Source organism: Pinus tabuliformis, chromosome 1_2 (assembly GCF_031772625.1).
Source record: "Pinus tabuliformis cultivar Carrire ecotype Pingquan chromosome 1_2, CPIR1, whole genome shotgun sequence".
Classification (NCBI taxonomy): domain Eukaryota; kingdom Viridiplantae; phylum Streptophyta; class Pinopsida; order Pinales; family Pinaceae; genus Pinus; species Pinus tabuliformis.
The window spans coordinates 1153359230-1153375609 of NC_142298.1; the positions used below are offsets into that span (position 1 = coordinate 1153359230).

At 37.8% G+C, this 16380-nt stretch overlaps 1 protein-coding gene across 1 annotated transcript in view; it reads right to left on the reverse strand.

Moving 5' to 3' along the window:
• Positions 1-16380, reverse strand: part of LOC149210310 (uncharacterized) — a 145091-nt gene that overhangs the window by 85855 nt on the left and 42856 nt on the right. Inside the window, exon 2 of the mRNA XM_089396679.1 lies at positions 6818-6927. Within this exon, the coding sequence (XP_089252805.1) occupies positions 6818-6927 (110 nt within the window). The remainder of the gene's footprint in view (positions 1-6817; positions 6928-16380) is intronic.

Below are 16380 nucleotides of genomic sequence, written 5' to 3' on the forward strand. Positions count from 1 at the left end.
TGACAGTGTCTAGGGCTTCCATTGACAGCTGTAGAAACCCTGTCCTTGCCGCTAGAAGAGCCTCTTCTTGACTGCATATAAACTTGCATAGAGCCTTCTCCTTTTGACTGTGTCTAGGGCTAGGGCATCTCCTCTAGGGCAGCTCCCTTAGTCTTCTTTCCTCCAACTAGGGCTTCTACTCCTAGATTTCTCTTCCACTAAAACCCAAGACAAATAGGGAGAAATCAAGATAGAAGTGTGTGTAGAAATGACTATCAAGTCACCTCTTTTTATACTAAATCGTGGAGCACATGTGTGGGTTATTTGGTTGCTAACCAACTTTGACGAATTGTCTTATAACACAATTAAATTCATAACTCCATGAATACTTATCGGATGATCGTTAGATCAATCCTACACCTCTCGATGAGAGGGATCCAAGGAAAATATCAACTGCCATAAATAAGATGACCCACATGGAGTTTGGCCCTAGTTGCCAATTTTAACAATTTACCCTGGGAAAACCCAGAACGTGGAAAAACCCAGCAACCCTTTCAATAGAAAAATTCTTCCTGTTTAATAAGAGACACACCTAGACCTATGGACAAACCTGGTCTTCTCCTCCAAGCCAAGTCACCCAAATTGATCTTGCACTTCGTTCTACCTGCCTGATCCAGAAATTTCAGCCTCCCAGCAACTGTCCAGTAGCCTAGAATTTCAAGCCCCAGAAACTACCTAGTAACCCAGAAAATTTTGGCCCCCTTGCAACAGAATGCCCAGAAACAGTGTGAATCAAAGAGAGAGATTTATATGCACACATGTGAGATTATGAGAGAGGAGAGAGAGAAATCCAGCCTTCTTTCTTTGTCTTTCTTCGTCCTTCCTAACCTCTTTCGCTTGCCTATAAGCTATTTTGAGTGAAGAATGTGAATTTTCCAAATGAGGAGCTCAAGTTGCCTTTATATAATAGTATGTCTAGGGTGAATAGACATGTCTCTTGGCCAATGCCGACTTGACTTGGAGGGAAGTTGACTTGTCATTTTTTGGAGCCAAAAATTACATTTCAAAAGTTCAAATTTACATCTTTTAAAAGTTTCAAAGGGACTTTGACTCAAGATAAAAAAAACTTGACTCGAGCATTTATAAATATGCTTTATAATGATAAATATAATTACATCAAGTGACCAAAAGCACATTTTGAAGATCGACCATAGTTACAAATTCAACAAGAGGATGACGTCATGGAGAGCGTTTATTCCCACATGTGTCGAAAATTTTGATGTATTTATTATGTTTTGGAGCTATCTTAAGGTCATCTTATGGCCTCTAGGCCTAGTTGAACGTTCAAGCAAACTTTTAGGGCTTTTTCTTGTAAAATTATGAAAATTGACTTGGTTGCCCTCATATAAATAGAGGGGAGTAACTTTCATTTTGTATCATCACACATTCACTCATTTCTCTTCCTCCTAAGAAGTGCGCATTAGCTCTATTGTACTTTTCTCTTGGATGCAAAGGATATTTATTGAAGCAAATTGCCTTGGAAGGGAGATTTTTGCACGAAGAGACTTGTTTGGGATTGATGAAGTGGTTCTTGTGGAAATTGTATAAGTTTATTGTTATTATTTTCCACTTTGCATGTTATATTTCTGAAGTTAGGGCTTCTATTTGTGCCATATTAAAAAGTGCAATATTTTCCTTGAAATCTTGATTCTTTATTGTATACAAAATTTGTTTTGCTAGAAACCATCAAAGGCACTTTGTTTATGCATCATTTGACTCTAAATCTCCCATATATAGAAGTAATTAGGGCTTTTAAGTGAAGAAATTTACTCTTCCACCCTCTTCATCTAAGGGCCATTATCATAGACCTTACCCTAATTGACTCCATTCCCCAATTAGGAGAAGGCACTAGTCTAATTGTGGTGATCATCCTAAATTTCTTACTTTTTTCCTTAATTCTTGAAAGCTAGGGTTAGGGTTAGGTTTAACTTTGCATGTTATGGTAAATTTGCATCTATAGGTCATTATTCTATTCATAGATATTGCATTTAATAAATATAAACAAACAAAAATCTAGCATTAATTACATGTTTTCACCCCAAAATTAGGGTTGACATCTAGATAATTATTGTTGTCATGCATTTTCAACCATAAAAACTTCATTGTTTACTTAACCCAATGTTGCGGGGGAGCGCCCCCCCCCACCTCGATCTCGCTCCCAATCCGCGCTCCAGGTGGGAGCAGGTCGGGAGCGCGCACCCAAAAAAAAGTTTTCGCTCCTTGCCTATTTCCGAATCGAATTGGGGAGCGTCGCTCCTAGCGGCATAAGCGACACCCAAAAAAATTTCGCACGGAAATACAAGAAAAAATAAATCAATAAATTACGCTGAAAAAACAAAAAACAAAAAAAACAACGATTGGAAAAGTAAAGGGAGGGAAGGGAGGAAGGGTAGAAATTGAGAGAGTGAGAGTGAGAGTGAGAGCAAGAGAGAGCAAGAGAGAGTGAGGAGCAAGAGAGAGTGAGGGGCAAGAGAGAGCAAGTAAGAGTGAGAGCAAGAGAGAGAGTGAGAGTGAGAGCAAGAGAGAGCAAGAGAGAGTGAGGAGCAAGAGAGAGTGAGGGGCAAGAGAGAGCAAGTAAGAGTGAGAGCAAGAGAGAGCAAGGAGCAAGAGAAAGCAAGGAGCAAGGAGCAAGGACTTGCATGGGGAGATTGGAGGCCAAAGAGGTAGGCTCTATTTTAGCAATTTTTTTTAATTTTCATTCCTAAATAAATAAATAATTTTTTTTCTCCCATTCCCATTCCATTTTTTTGTAGATTCAAAACTTCAAATTTCAAACATCATAGTTATATTTCTTGACATTTTCTTCTTCTTGGTAACTTTTTTGGTTATTATGGTGTTGGAGAGTAGAAAAAGGAGGGTTGAAAATGAAGAAGGGGATGAAGAAGTGGCTCATAATGGATTTGATGAAAACCCTGGAGAGGAGCTGGAGGAGAGTGAACATGAGTCTCAAAAAAAAAACAAGACCAGACTCCATTGTGGAAATATGTTAATAGGCCTGAAGCAGGGAAAGGGGGTGGAACCACTAAATTTCATTGCCCCCATTGCAACAATAATTACACAGGTTCATACACCCGTGCCAAAAAGCACCTCTGCGGGAAAAGGTCATGGGATGGAGATAAACAAATAGAAATCAAAACTTGTGCATGTGTGTCAGCGGCAGATAGAGCCAAAAACAAAAGGGAAGAGGAGGAAGCCCAATACAAATCTAAAAAATCAAAGAGTTTCTTTGAACCAAGCTCACAATCACATGCACCAAGAACTCCTTCAACGTCCTCCCAAGGCAGTGGATATGGAGGCACGGGGTCACCAAGTTTAAGGCGTAGAAGCATATCAGATTTCCTTGATGAAGGGTGTAGGAATGATGTGGACTCAAAAGTTTACAGGTTTCTCTATGCATGTGGGATACCATTCAATGTTCTTCACTCACCTTATTGGCATGAAATGGTTTCTGCCATAAATGATGCCCCTAAAGGATACAAGAGCCCTGGGTATGACAAGGCTAGAAACGTTGGACTTGATCATAAAAAAGCAAAAATATCACATTCTTTGATTAGAATGACAAATTCTTGGACTGAGCATGGGGTACCCACTGTATCTGATGGATGGACAAATGTAAAAGGCAAGCCATTGATAAGTATTCTTGCTGTGTCTATTAGTGGTGCCATCTTTCTTTCAGCATATGATTACTCAGACAAGTTCAAGACCGGCATCAACATTGCAGAACCATTACTTGAAACAATTGACCGTATTGGGACATACAATGTCATCCAAGTCATCACTGATAATGCTCCTAATTGTAAGGCAGCGAGAGCAATTATTGCGGACAAATACCCCAACATATTTTGGTACGGGTGTTTGGTTCACACAATGAACCTTTTGATGCATGATATTGTTAAGAACAAAAACCAACAATACAAATGGATTGGTGATTTGTACAAGAAAGGCAAAGAAATGATAAAATTTATTACAAATCATAGCAATACCCATGGCCTTTTCCGCAGTCACTCAAGATTGGAGTTGTTAAAGATTGCGAGGACTAGATTTGATAGCTATTACCTCACCTTCAGGCGCCTTTTGAAGGTAAGAGAGTCATTGGCTAGCATGGTATCAAGTCCACACTGGCAGGTATTAACGAAAGGGCTACAAATGTAGCTGACAGACAAGGTTTTGAAAAAGTGGAGGAGACCGCTCTTGATGGTATGTTTTGGGCACCTGTGAGGCAAGTACTGGAATTCACCAAGCTTGTTTATCACATGATTCGGTTTGCAGATACAGATAACCAATGATTGGGGAAGCGTATGAGCAGATGGATACCATGTTGGGGCAAATAAAAGATATTGTTCATAAAAATGATCCCAACTTGTATACACTGATTCACAATTGTGTGTGTACATGGTGAGATAAACTTAATGCTCCACTACATGCCTTAGCGTATATCCTTACGTCAAAATACTACTCTGCATCTTGGTTGAGCCAACCTGCACCAGGGGGTGGGGTTAGGGTCAAACCCCATATAGATGAAGAGGTATCTACAGAATATTTGCAAGCATTAGACAAGTTGATACCTGATAGGGAGGAATGTGCTAGTCTGCGTCTTGAATTACGCAAATACTTCAGTTGCACTGGTTTGTTTGGTACCTTCCATGCAATGGAAGATAGAGACAGATTTGATGCTCTCACATGGTGGGAAGCATATGGCGGCCAGGGACTTTTGCCAAAATTGGCAAAAAATGTTCTCTCACAGGTTGTAAATACTTCTTCTGCAGAGAGGTGTTGGAGCACCTACAGTTTCATACATAATTTGAAAAGAAATAGACTCAATGAAAACCGCGCAGAAAGCTTGGTTTATGTGCACTACAACTTGAGGTTGTTGAGTCATTACTATGATCGGGCTTATGAGGATCCAACATATAAAATTTGGGACAACCACCCAGAGTATGATAATTTTGAGGATGACACTATACATCTTGAAGAACTGGAAGCGGAACTTATGAGAGAGGAAGATGAAGCAACAACCATGCCACATCCACCATCCAGTAGCAATGCTCGAGTTTCGAGTCTTGTTCCGTTGTTGTCGCCGCCTCCATCTACACCCTCACATGGAGGGAATGTGCCTTCTAGTTTTGGTCGTCGGTCTATGAGGGAGGAGACTCCTAGAAGACCACCATGACCTACTCAGACATCAGACACTTCTCATGGCAAGGGCCACATGAAGTGGTAAATAATAGATTTACAGTTTACTTGTCTTTTCTAGTTTCTAGTAGTTTTCATAAATGTTGACTCTTTCATATTTATTATGATATTTTTTGTAAACAATATATGACAATTTAAGTTTGAAGTTTGAAGTTGGCAATTATAACTCATTGGTAATGAATTATGAATATGATGCTTCGTGAAAGTTGTTTCATTTCATTTCATTTTATAACATTTCATTTCATGTTAGATATTATTTCTTGTAATGGTTAAACTTAGCTTACAAGTACAACTTTGGTGATCAATGATGATAAATGTTATATATTGAATTTTCAATTTTGAAAGCTTGAAGTTGAAACTTTAAGATTGATGAATCATGATTCATGAGACTCAATATGTTGTATGTTACTAACTTGTGGACATGGTTGATGAAGATTATAACTTCTAGATGATTGTTGTTATAAGGTTCAATGATCAATCTATGTTTTTTATGTTTTTTATATCTAATTCATCATTCTACATGTTTTTGTTGACATATATGCATCAAAATATAAAATATATATACATTATATAAAAAACACTCCAGGATTCGCTCCCAAACCAGGAGCTTTTGAAAATGTCGCTCCCGCACCCGTTTTCACTCCTGCTCCCAAGTAACACTGACCTAACCCTTGCTTGCCTCTTTGATAGCCTTGATCCCTTTATTGAACTTATCATTTATAGGCTATTTCTCAATTTTTTATATGCCATTGTATGTCCAAAATTTGCATATCATTAAAACCCTAAATTATAACAGTATCTTCTAAACCATAAAGGTCATTAGAAAGTGTATCTGAATTTCTACAGCTCTTATCTCGGCCTTTCAAGGTCTAGCAGGTACCTTTCTCTTCAACCATTGGACCTTATATCACCCCCAAGCCCTTAGTTGTTGGATATCTTGTTGGTGATTTCTTTAGGGAAGCCTCCCTTGTGGGGACAACATCCACCACCAAACAGCTAGAGAGAGGCCACTGAAGTGACAGTGGTGACTGATATCTTTGTTGCAATGAGAACTAGGTTGCCTAGTGAAGCTTTGCACTAGGCCTGCTAGATTTTGTGGTAACACTCCCATAATTAGTCAAAAACAACTAGTGGCACTTCGGATACTTGGATCCAACAACTAAAATATAGAGCCTTTAGTACTATTAGTGTTTGTCTTAAGATTTTAGTACTTTGGCATGTAGGAATTGGTACAGTAAAGCCCATCGATTATGAAATTAGGATACAACTTACCTCCAAGCATAACATAGCTTTCCATTCAACAATATACAGTTGCCAATACTAGTATCACAAAATAAACACTATTCAAGATCTGAAATTTAACCATTTTTATAATCTTGCAGCATCACAAGGTTTAAATTATCATTGGAATCATATTTGAGGATCAAAGTTGCAACCAAAACCTTTCCACAAAGCGAAAGCATAAAACAGGTAAAGAAGATGAGAAATATGAACATGTGGTGTATGTGTGTGTGTGTGAGCAAGAGAGAGAGAGAGAAGGAGAGACTAGCAGATGTCAGAATTAAATAGAGAGCAAATCACCAACCAACAACAAGGGTAGTACTCCTTTGGTCTTGGTATGCAAGAAAGGCAAAGCCTTTTGACTTTCCAGTAGCTTTGTCCCTCACAAGGTTGACATCCACGATCTCTCCATACCTGCCAAAACAACCAAGAATTCAATCTTTGAATGAATGCAGTAAACACAATAAACTTGATAATGAGAATCGTTACGTTAAAACTATGCACTGGGAAGAGAAAATGTCTTCCAACAGTTTCAAAATTCAATAGATTCTACATTTAACTAAACAAAAATAATGATAATAAATCTCACAACATGGTAAGGTAGAATATGTTTTTAATAAATTAATACATTAACCTGTTGGCCGATGCCTACTTTTACAAACTGCTTTTTTTAATAGTGATACTTTGAAGAAGAAATCTGAATACCAGTCACTTACAGACTGTTGGCATGTCCTACTACTTCACCTCTTAAAATTTTGGAAAATAAATGAGAATGGGCAATGCTTGACTCTTTCCTCCAAGACTACATTGATCTCAAAGAGGCAATCTTTACATCAGCAGGTCAGAGGTGCTGAAAAGATATATTTGCACCCCTTGGATGATTGTTCTACTTTACTAATGGTGTCGGCCTATAATTTTGAAAAGACAAACACAGAATTCTAAGAAGTACTAGTTCACAAATCATAGATTCCTAATGCTAAGTTAACTTCAAGTAACATTTCAAAATAAGGGAACTATTACTGTCAAACGTGTTGGAAATGTAACTAGTTTCGGTCTTCATAATTGTTATTATACCCATTTCAATATGTATATCTTAGGTAACAAAGACAAGAAGAAAGAAAAGTTATTATTTTAAGGCATGGGTTTCATGCTTCTTATTGATGGTCTTCTAGGTAAAAGCATGTTCTTCATGCGTCTAGGGTTTGTAAGGTCATAGATATATTATCATGAGTCAAGAGAGTCAACACCATGATTATAAGACCCTTCCGTGAAAGATGTACCTTGTAAAAGAATTTATTTTTAGTGCAAAAGGTCCTAGAAACCTCCTAAGTATAAGTCGGCCCTGGCAGCTTCAAGTCAACCTAAAGGAGGGAATTCGACACCTTGGAAAGGCTATAAATACAGGCAGCTTCAACCTAATTTGACACACTCACTCACATATGTTTGATCTCTCAAGAACAAATTCAATATGAAGCTGGAAGAAGCAAGAAAGGAAGAGTGAATCTCTAGAAAGCAAGAAGAATCCAAGAACAAGGAAAATTTGCTTTTGGGCTCTATCTCTCTCACACATGCGAAATCTAGGGTTTATGCAGCGTCAAGAAGGCCAAAATCGCAAGTCCAAATTGCAGGAGATCAAGTTGTCGGATCAAGATGCTAGAAGAACAAACACTCTAATTTGACTTTATTGACCTTAGGAAGTATTGTCTTGCTCAAAAGAAGGATCTCTTGAAGAATTGTCCTAGGGATTTTGCAGTAGCTATAGGGTCGAAGTTGCAAGCCAAAGTTACAGGGTCAAGGCAGAGGATAAAATTGCAGTTAGAAGCTGGTTAATGTAGGATTGAGCCTTGTTGACCTAATCCTATTTGAAGGGTTTCTTAAAGGGTTGACTTGGTACTTGGAGGAAGGACTTGGTCTAGGGTTTGGGTCTTGATTGTCTCATTTGAAGAAGATTCTATAAGAAGAGAAGAGAATTTTTTGGGTTTTCCCCTTGGAGGGGTTTTTCCCTGGCTTGGAGCCTAATTTTTGTGTCCATTGTTTTTACTATTTGTTCTTGATAGTTGTTTGATGAAGAAGAACTAATAAAGAAAACACAAGAAGATAAATAAAGTTCACAAGCAATTATTAAGGTTAAGGAAAATCTGAATTAATAGCTGCCATATTGCATTTTCCAACATGGTATCAGAGCTAAGGTGAACAAGAGAAGGCAGTTGAGAAGATCATCTTGTGGACACAAAGAAGGATTTGCCAAGGGGAACCAATTGTAGAAGGATCAAACTATTATTGAAGGAAGGAAGAAAACTACATCAAACTCTGATCAAAGGAAGGCTTGAGAAGGAAGATCACAAGAAGGCTCATTGGAAGACATTTTTGAAGGGGGCATCAAAGAATCACTCATTACTCTTTGAAGTTGTTGTTGAAGGTATCCTAGAAGACATATTTCTAGGACATCATTAAATTCTCTTTGAAGATCTTGAAAGCATCAAGATAGTTGGAGACATCATCAAAGAAGGAAAGACTCTTGGTTGACAAGTATCATATTATTACTCTATGTCTGAATCTACAGGTCATATGGGTTCTTTCTGTAAGGAAAGCAATAAGCTCGTTAGCTCAAAAGATTTCCTAGCATGGAAGAAAAGGATTGATCTGGCACTTACAAAACATGAAGTAATGGAATATGTCCTCGATGAAGTTGCTAAACCGAACAAAGACAAGACTAAAGAGCTAGCAAAATACAAAGCAGAAGTAAGGGCACAAAGGATTATTGTGGAATCCATTAAGGATCATCTTGTTCCATTTGTTGTTAATTTTAAGACTTCTAAGGCTAAGTATGACAAGCTAGTAACTCTGTATTCTATAAGCACATCAAGTCAAAAGATTTCTTTGAGAAACCAACTATACGGAATAATGAAATCGAAGGATGAAGACATGGCCTACTACTTTATGAAGATTTCATAGATACGAGATCAGCGGCATGGGCTTGGGTGTTGCGAAATCAATACTAGTAGAGTTAGGGTTAGATTTCTCTTTCTTGATAATTACTTGTGAATTATGTTGGCTTCCTTTTCTTCTTTATTATATTATTTTTCATCAAGCAATTACCAAATTATGTATGTATGAAGATCACAAAAACACAAGACACAAGATGTAGGCACTTTGCCAGGGCAAAACCCCTATCTAGGGGAAAACCCAATCAACAATTCTTCCTTCCATAGTTTCACGAGATAATCCAAGACTCTTGACCTAGACAAAGACTTCCTCCACACCAAGTCAACCCTCTCTTCTTGCAGATGATAACCCTTCAATAGCAACTTTGACCTAGCAACAGCAACTTGCAGTAACAGCTTTGACCCAGCAACTGGCAACAGCAACAACAGCAAAAACTTCGACCTAACAAGAGAGACTTTGATCTCCTAGAGGAATCCACCTAAAAGAGAGGGATAGCCCAAAATTTCGATTTTCTTCTTTTCTTCTTCCTTCTCCAACTTCGCACTCCTTTTTGACTTCCTTTCTTACTTCGCACTTTTTCCCAGCACTTTCTTCTAGATATCGAACTATAAGAGAGAGTGTGAATACTCCAAATGAAATCGAACTGCCCTATATATATAGCCTTCTAGTGAGGTTGAATTGCCCTTCTTGAAGCCGACTTGATCTCCTTGAGGCCGACTTGGTGTGGAGGGGACAAATAGCATATTTGACTCAATATTAATTATTTTTACATGATTCAAAAGCCCAAGAAGGGTCTCTTTTAATGGAAAATGACTAATGATAGAATAAATCCTAGAAGTCCTCAATGGGGACTTTGACCTAAAACATGATGACCCAAGCATGAAACCCATGCTTTAATAAGTCATAATAATAATAATAATAATATTTTCTTCATTCTTTTGATAAATACATTTCATTGTGACTCAAATACATTTATGAAGACCAAACCTAGTTACATATTTCAACACTCCCTCTTAACTAGGGAGGTATTCATAATAACAAGTACAAGGAAGATCTCAAAACATATGAACCATGAAGAATTTAGGCACCGCAATGCCATGGACTAGATTCCTGACCAGGCAATCTATCCAAGGTCCTCCAACAGTTTAGGCACTCACAATGCCATGGACTAGATTCCTGACCAGGGCAATCTATCCAGGTGGGACTAAGATGGACTAAAGCTTTCAACCAGTCTAGGTACCATTAGGCTTACTTGCTAACCATCAACCTAGGGATCTAGGTGTGTATCTGAGGTCAGAGCTCTATGACCAACACCACCCTCCCTACTTCGGGATCTAGACATCAACACAAAGTGTCGGCCAAATGTCCTCCTAGGCAATGTGTCTTACACACAAAGCCTTAACACTCTCGATTATTCCAATCAGTAACAAATCCTCCCTGATCAAACAGATCAGTAACAAATCTCTCTTGTGTAACCAACATGCTATCAAACTTTTGAGAGGTTTACCTTTACAAACACAACCCCAATCAATAACAAACTTTCAAATGTACATAAGTAAACACAAACCTTCGGGTTCTTCCATACAATTGATGTTGCTTCTCAATTTATCATAGTAGGACTTCCAAACGATCTTGACAGAAGATTCTTTAATCATACATCTGTATTCCTACTTCACATGCAGCAACATATTCTACAAACAGATCTTGCTTTTCTTATCTCAGCAGCTCCTCACAATGCATTCTCCAATTTTCTTCTTTCAAGGTGTCCATCATGACTATAATATGCCCTCCCTCTCAACTCGGAACTTGTTTCCAAAGATAAGAGTGATGTGTCATTCTCTTCATTCATGGCCTTCACTAAGACTTACAGTTGTTAGTCCTGGTCTAGTGCATGACACATGAAGTAGAGAACCATATCCATCACTCCCTCTTAACCAGGGAGATCAACTTCTTTTCTATGACATCGAAGAATCTTTCATGGCTTCCATCCTTCTTATCAGAGTTATCATGACCATCATCATCCATATAACTTTCTTCATCATGCTTATCAAATGAACATCTTCACCATCTTGAAGATTATGTACCTGCACAACTTAGATAGCAAGTACAACCAAATCTATAGAAGCATGAAGTTAACCATATCATAATCATATAATAATGGAAGCATTAGACTTTATACATCAAATACCTAAACTTAGTTAGGTTCACAAACAACAAGAAACACATATTTTTATACTTCGACTATATGCTAGGTCTTTTGTCATAAACCCTAGATTTCATCATCAAGACTTCGAGCACCTCAATCAAGAGAACAACCTTCATTATATCTAAGGCTTCAATATTTCTTCCAAAGGTATGACATACTCTACTACAAAATATTGCAAACCCTAAAAGCAATTCAAACAAATATGCATCTAACAACTTTAGAACTCATGTGTTAGACTTCCACTAGGATTTAGTGCAAGATCCTAGATTCCATACAAGAGCCATTAAGTTCCAATAATCAAAACCAATCACAACTCAACTTCATATTTCAACAATCTTTCACACTAATCATCACATATTAGAGAATTGAGCTTCTACTAAGGTTTAGTTACAACACACTAGAATTCACAAATACTATCATCCTAGAGAATCAAACTTTGACTAGGGCTTAGTTCCAAACCCTAAGATTCATGACCATCAACAATTAGGTCAACACATATATCTAGGATTCCATCATCATGCACAAGCATATCATAACATGTGTTAGTCAAACCCAATGACACAAATATCAATATATTAAAGTTAGACATATAACAAACTTGATCATACTAGGGTTTCGATTGAACAAACACACATATACCTAGGATTTCATTCCTAGGACATTATCTAAAATAAGGGTCTTGCTTATACACCCTACCAAACCCTAACGATCTAGGGTTTCAATACATAGCACATCAAACTCTAATTTATCAATACTCAAAGGATTGGGTTTTCGGACATCACCATTCAACCCTAACAAGTTAGGGTTTTCATAACCATACTAAAACCCAAACATGACATCAAACATCAAGAATAGCATTTTCTTAGACTTCGCCAATAACCCTAAGTAGGCTAGGGTTTCACACATTATCATTGACATACCCTTAAGTTAGGGTTTTTACAAAGAACCTTCATAGGGTTCCATAAGAATAATCAAAGATACGAGGGTAGATTTATCTAATGATAAATCACCCAATCAAGAATCTTTATGATTCAAGAAAGCTAGACACAATAATGTTAGTAATAGTTTATCAAGAATGAATATCATGAAGAGAACAAAAACTTATAGTTTAAGCCATACCTTTGTATCTTAACAAACCTTGTACTTGTAATGCTTTGTCTTGTGAAGCTTTCTTCCATGTTCCTTGAGTATTCAGCAAGCTTTTCCTAAACAAGGAAAATATGAATAGAAATGTGATTAGTATTTAATACAAACAAAACATAGATAAGTAAAGGAAACCAAAAAATGAAAAAGGGAATACAAGGAGTAAGATACTTATCTTTGGAAAAATGGCAAGGGCTCCCTTTTAATCCAATCTCGAGGGATGCCTATAGCTTTATCAAAACAATTCAAAAATGTTTTTCCAAAGCATGTTAAACCTAGAAATCAAAACATAAAGGAAAGCAATTCAAAACTTAGAGTAGAAGGATATGCAAGGGATAGAGTCCCTAAGAGTTCCTAGCAAATAGGTCTTTGACTTCGAATCCTTCCATCTTGTTCTTCTTTGGTGAAACTTCTTTGGCAAAGTTTGCTTGATTCATGTTCCTCTTCTTGGCCCTTTAGACTTATTGATTTCTCTGTAGACTTCTTCACTTTTCCTTTTACAAGATCCAAGACTTTATTCCTTTCGAGGATGAGATCAATCTTCTTCTTCCAAGCATTGTAATTGGATGCTCCTTCTAATTTGCTTTATCCCTTCATTTAGACATTGTCCTTGAAGATAGTAAGCTTCTTTCCTTATAAAGTCTCCTTATATGATCCTTTGATCAACTTCTTGAGGTTCCTTAGATTCCTTTCAATAGATCCTTAAACTGCCTTTTTCCTCCTTCTTCACCTTAGCTCCATTCTCCAGCTTCAATGATGTTGATCCCAAGTCTCTAACAGCATAGCTTTTGTTGTCTCCTAATTCCACTGCATGAGAAGATGGTTCCTTTGATAGAGTGTGAAGTTGTTTACCCTTACTTGTCATATGCCTTGATGCTGCACTGTCAATAATACGTGCATTATCATCATTAAGAGAACCTGTAAGTGTAGCCAAGAAGCCTTGACTTTTGACCTTGTTGAATAAGTAGTAGATCTTTTTGATCCAACTTCCTGCAGTATTGAATCCCATTCTCATATAACTTATCATAGAGGGAGTAACCATTTCCTTCAAGTCAATAGAGTGATCTTCAATCTTCCTTGACCTTGGCTCCGATACCATGTTAAGAAATCACTACTAGTAGAATTAGGGTTAGATTTCTCTTTCTTGATAATTACTTGTGAATTATGTTGGCTTCCTTTTCTTCTTTGTTATATTATTTTTCATCAAGAAATTACCAAATTATGTATGTATGAAGATTACAAAAACACAAGACACGAGATGTAGGCACTCTGCCAGGGCAAAACCCCTATCTAGAGGAAAACCCAATCAACAATTCTTCCTTCCATAATTTCACGAGATAATCTAAGACTCTTGACCTAGACAAAGACTTCCTCCACACCAAGTCAGCCCTCTCTTCTTGCAGATGATAGCCCTTCAATAGCAACTTCAACCTAGCAGCAACAACTTGCAGTAGCAGCTTTGACCCAGCAACTGGCAGCAGCAGCAGTAGTAGAAACTTCGATCTAACAAGAGAGACTTCGATCTCCTAGAGGAATCCACCTGAGAGAGAGAGATAGCCCAAAATTTTGACTTTCTTCTTTTCTTCTTACTCCTCCAACTTCGCGCTCCTTTTTTACTTCCTTTCTTACTTCATACTTTTTCCCAACACTTTCTTCTGGATATCAATATGACAGTTGCCACCTCAAATATATGCTCTGCTATCCACCCATGTATTGCGAAGTAAATCTGAGTATGGCAGCCATCCTCACTCTGAGTAAAACAAGAATCGTAACAAATCCTTTTTGAAAGGACCAAAGTCTTCTACAGATTTTACCAAAACTAAGCCTTGCAGTCTAGCGAGTAAGGAAAGGCCTCATTCTACAATAAAGGATGGTTATATAGTTCATAGAAAAGTTACCCTTATTACAATTCAGAAGAAGGTTGCATCCACATTTATATTGATGAAGAAAGTATGCCTGGTTGGAAAAAATGGATATCAAGCTTATAGGATTATGAAGCTACAGTTAATCATCTTATCAATAAAAATTCCAACACCTTCAAAGGCAGCGCTTGTCCTCAACATCCTTGGAGTATTTATGACATCTTAGAGAAAATGTTGCAACAGACTTCTGGTGATCATTAAGGACTATGGTAGGTAGTCCTTGAGGTACATATAAATGTTTTTCTTTTCATTCTATATAAAAATAGGGTTTTAAAATCTCATTTTTGGTTCTAGGGTTTATAGCCTTAATGTTAAAAGATGTTAGCACCTAAATTCTTGTAAACCCTAGGTGGTTAAGAAACCCTAACCCTATTATATTTTGTTCCCTCGTAGAAACCCTAGGTTTGGAGGCGGTCTAGGGAGAAATTGGAAACCCTAGTAAGTATAGATTTGTATTTGAAACCCTAGAATTAATATTTTAGGGATTGGGTCTGAAATCCCTAGTTTATAATCATACTCTTGTACTTGTATATTTTTGGTAGTACTTGTCAGTAAATGTTGCAGGTACATCAGTGTTATAAAGACCGAATCGGAGCGGTCAGTTCAAGCCAATCTGACCGTTTTGAGGCAAAAACCAATTCCAACTGGTGACTTGAACCGTTTTTTGTCCAGTTCCGTACGGTAAAGCCACGTATAACGCGGCAAGTGGTGCCTATTTTGCTTTTTTTCTTTTAATGTTTGTCTTAACTGGGCACTAGCCCATAATAGGTGATGATTTGGGGTAGCATCGGATGTGCTCCAAGCCTCAAATTTTGCAGGGAGGCTTGGGAACATGTATTCCAAAGAACCGAGAAAGCGTTTTGGAAAATTCCACCCAGAGACGATTATATTAAAATAATTAATATTTTTAATAGAGTTACGAAATTAAAATATTAATGGATATTAATCTAATTGTGGGTGTAACTTCTAGAAAAAGACGGAGATCAAGTCAAAACAATCTGAGCCTTTGATTAGGAGTTAATCTAGGTCGTTGGTTGTCCAACAGAAAGATATAAGAAGGGGCTTGAGGGTCATTTGGAAAACACACTAAGAGAGATCAAGAAATCGATTTTCTGAAGTGAGAAGTTCTTAGGAGGAAAATTCTATTGAGAAGATTTCATAGCTTCCGAAGAGTGAGTGATTTTCTCAACCGGAGAATCATCAACAGAGAGAGGCAGAGAGTAATCCAGCAGTCGCAGCGCTGAGCCAGAGGGGCTAACGCAGAGGCAGCGCAGAAGCCAATGAGGAGTCCGAAATTTGCAGAGGTAATTCGAGTTTCAAAAGCCGGGAACCGAGGTGTGAGGCTGGGAGGCAAAAATCAAATCTCCTGGGCTGCAAATCGACCAGCCAAAAGAGTGACGCGGTCCCCAGAGAGCTTGACGTTGGGCTGATGCAGATACTGTGTAGAGGTAGCCAGAAAAGTCGAGGGCAATTAGTCTGGGGCTGGATCTTCCAGTGATAGTGTGAGGTAACCTCACAATTTTTTTCTGTCAGTATCTCTCTCTCTGTAACTGAATAACCCTGTGAGGTATTCAGAGATGTATTCAGAATTTGCTACTACTTATTAATAATAAACCCTCACAGAGGCTGCATCGGTTTTCCCACATTGGG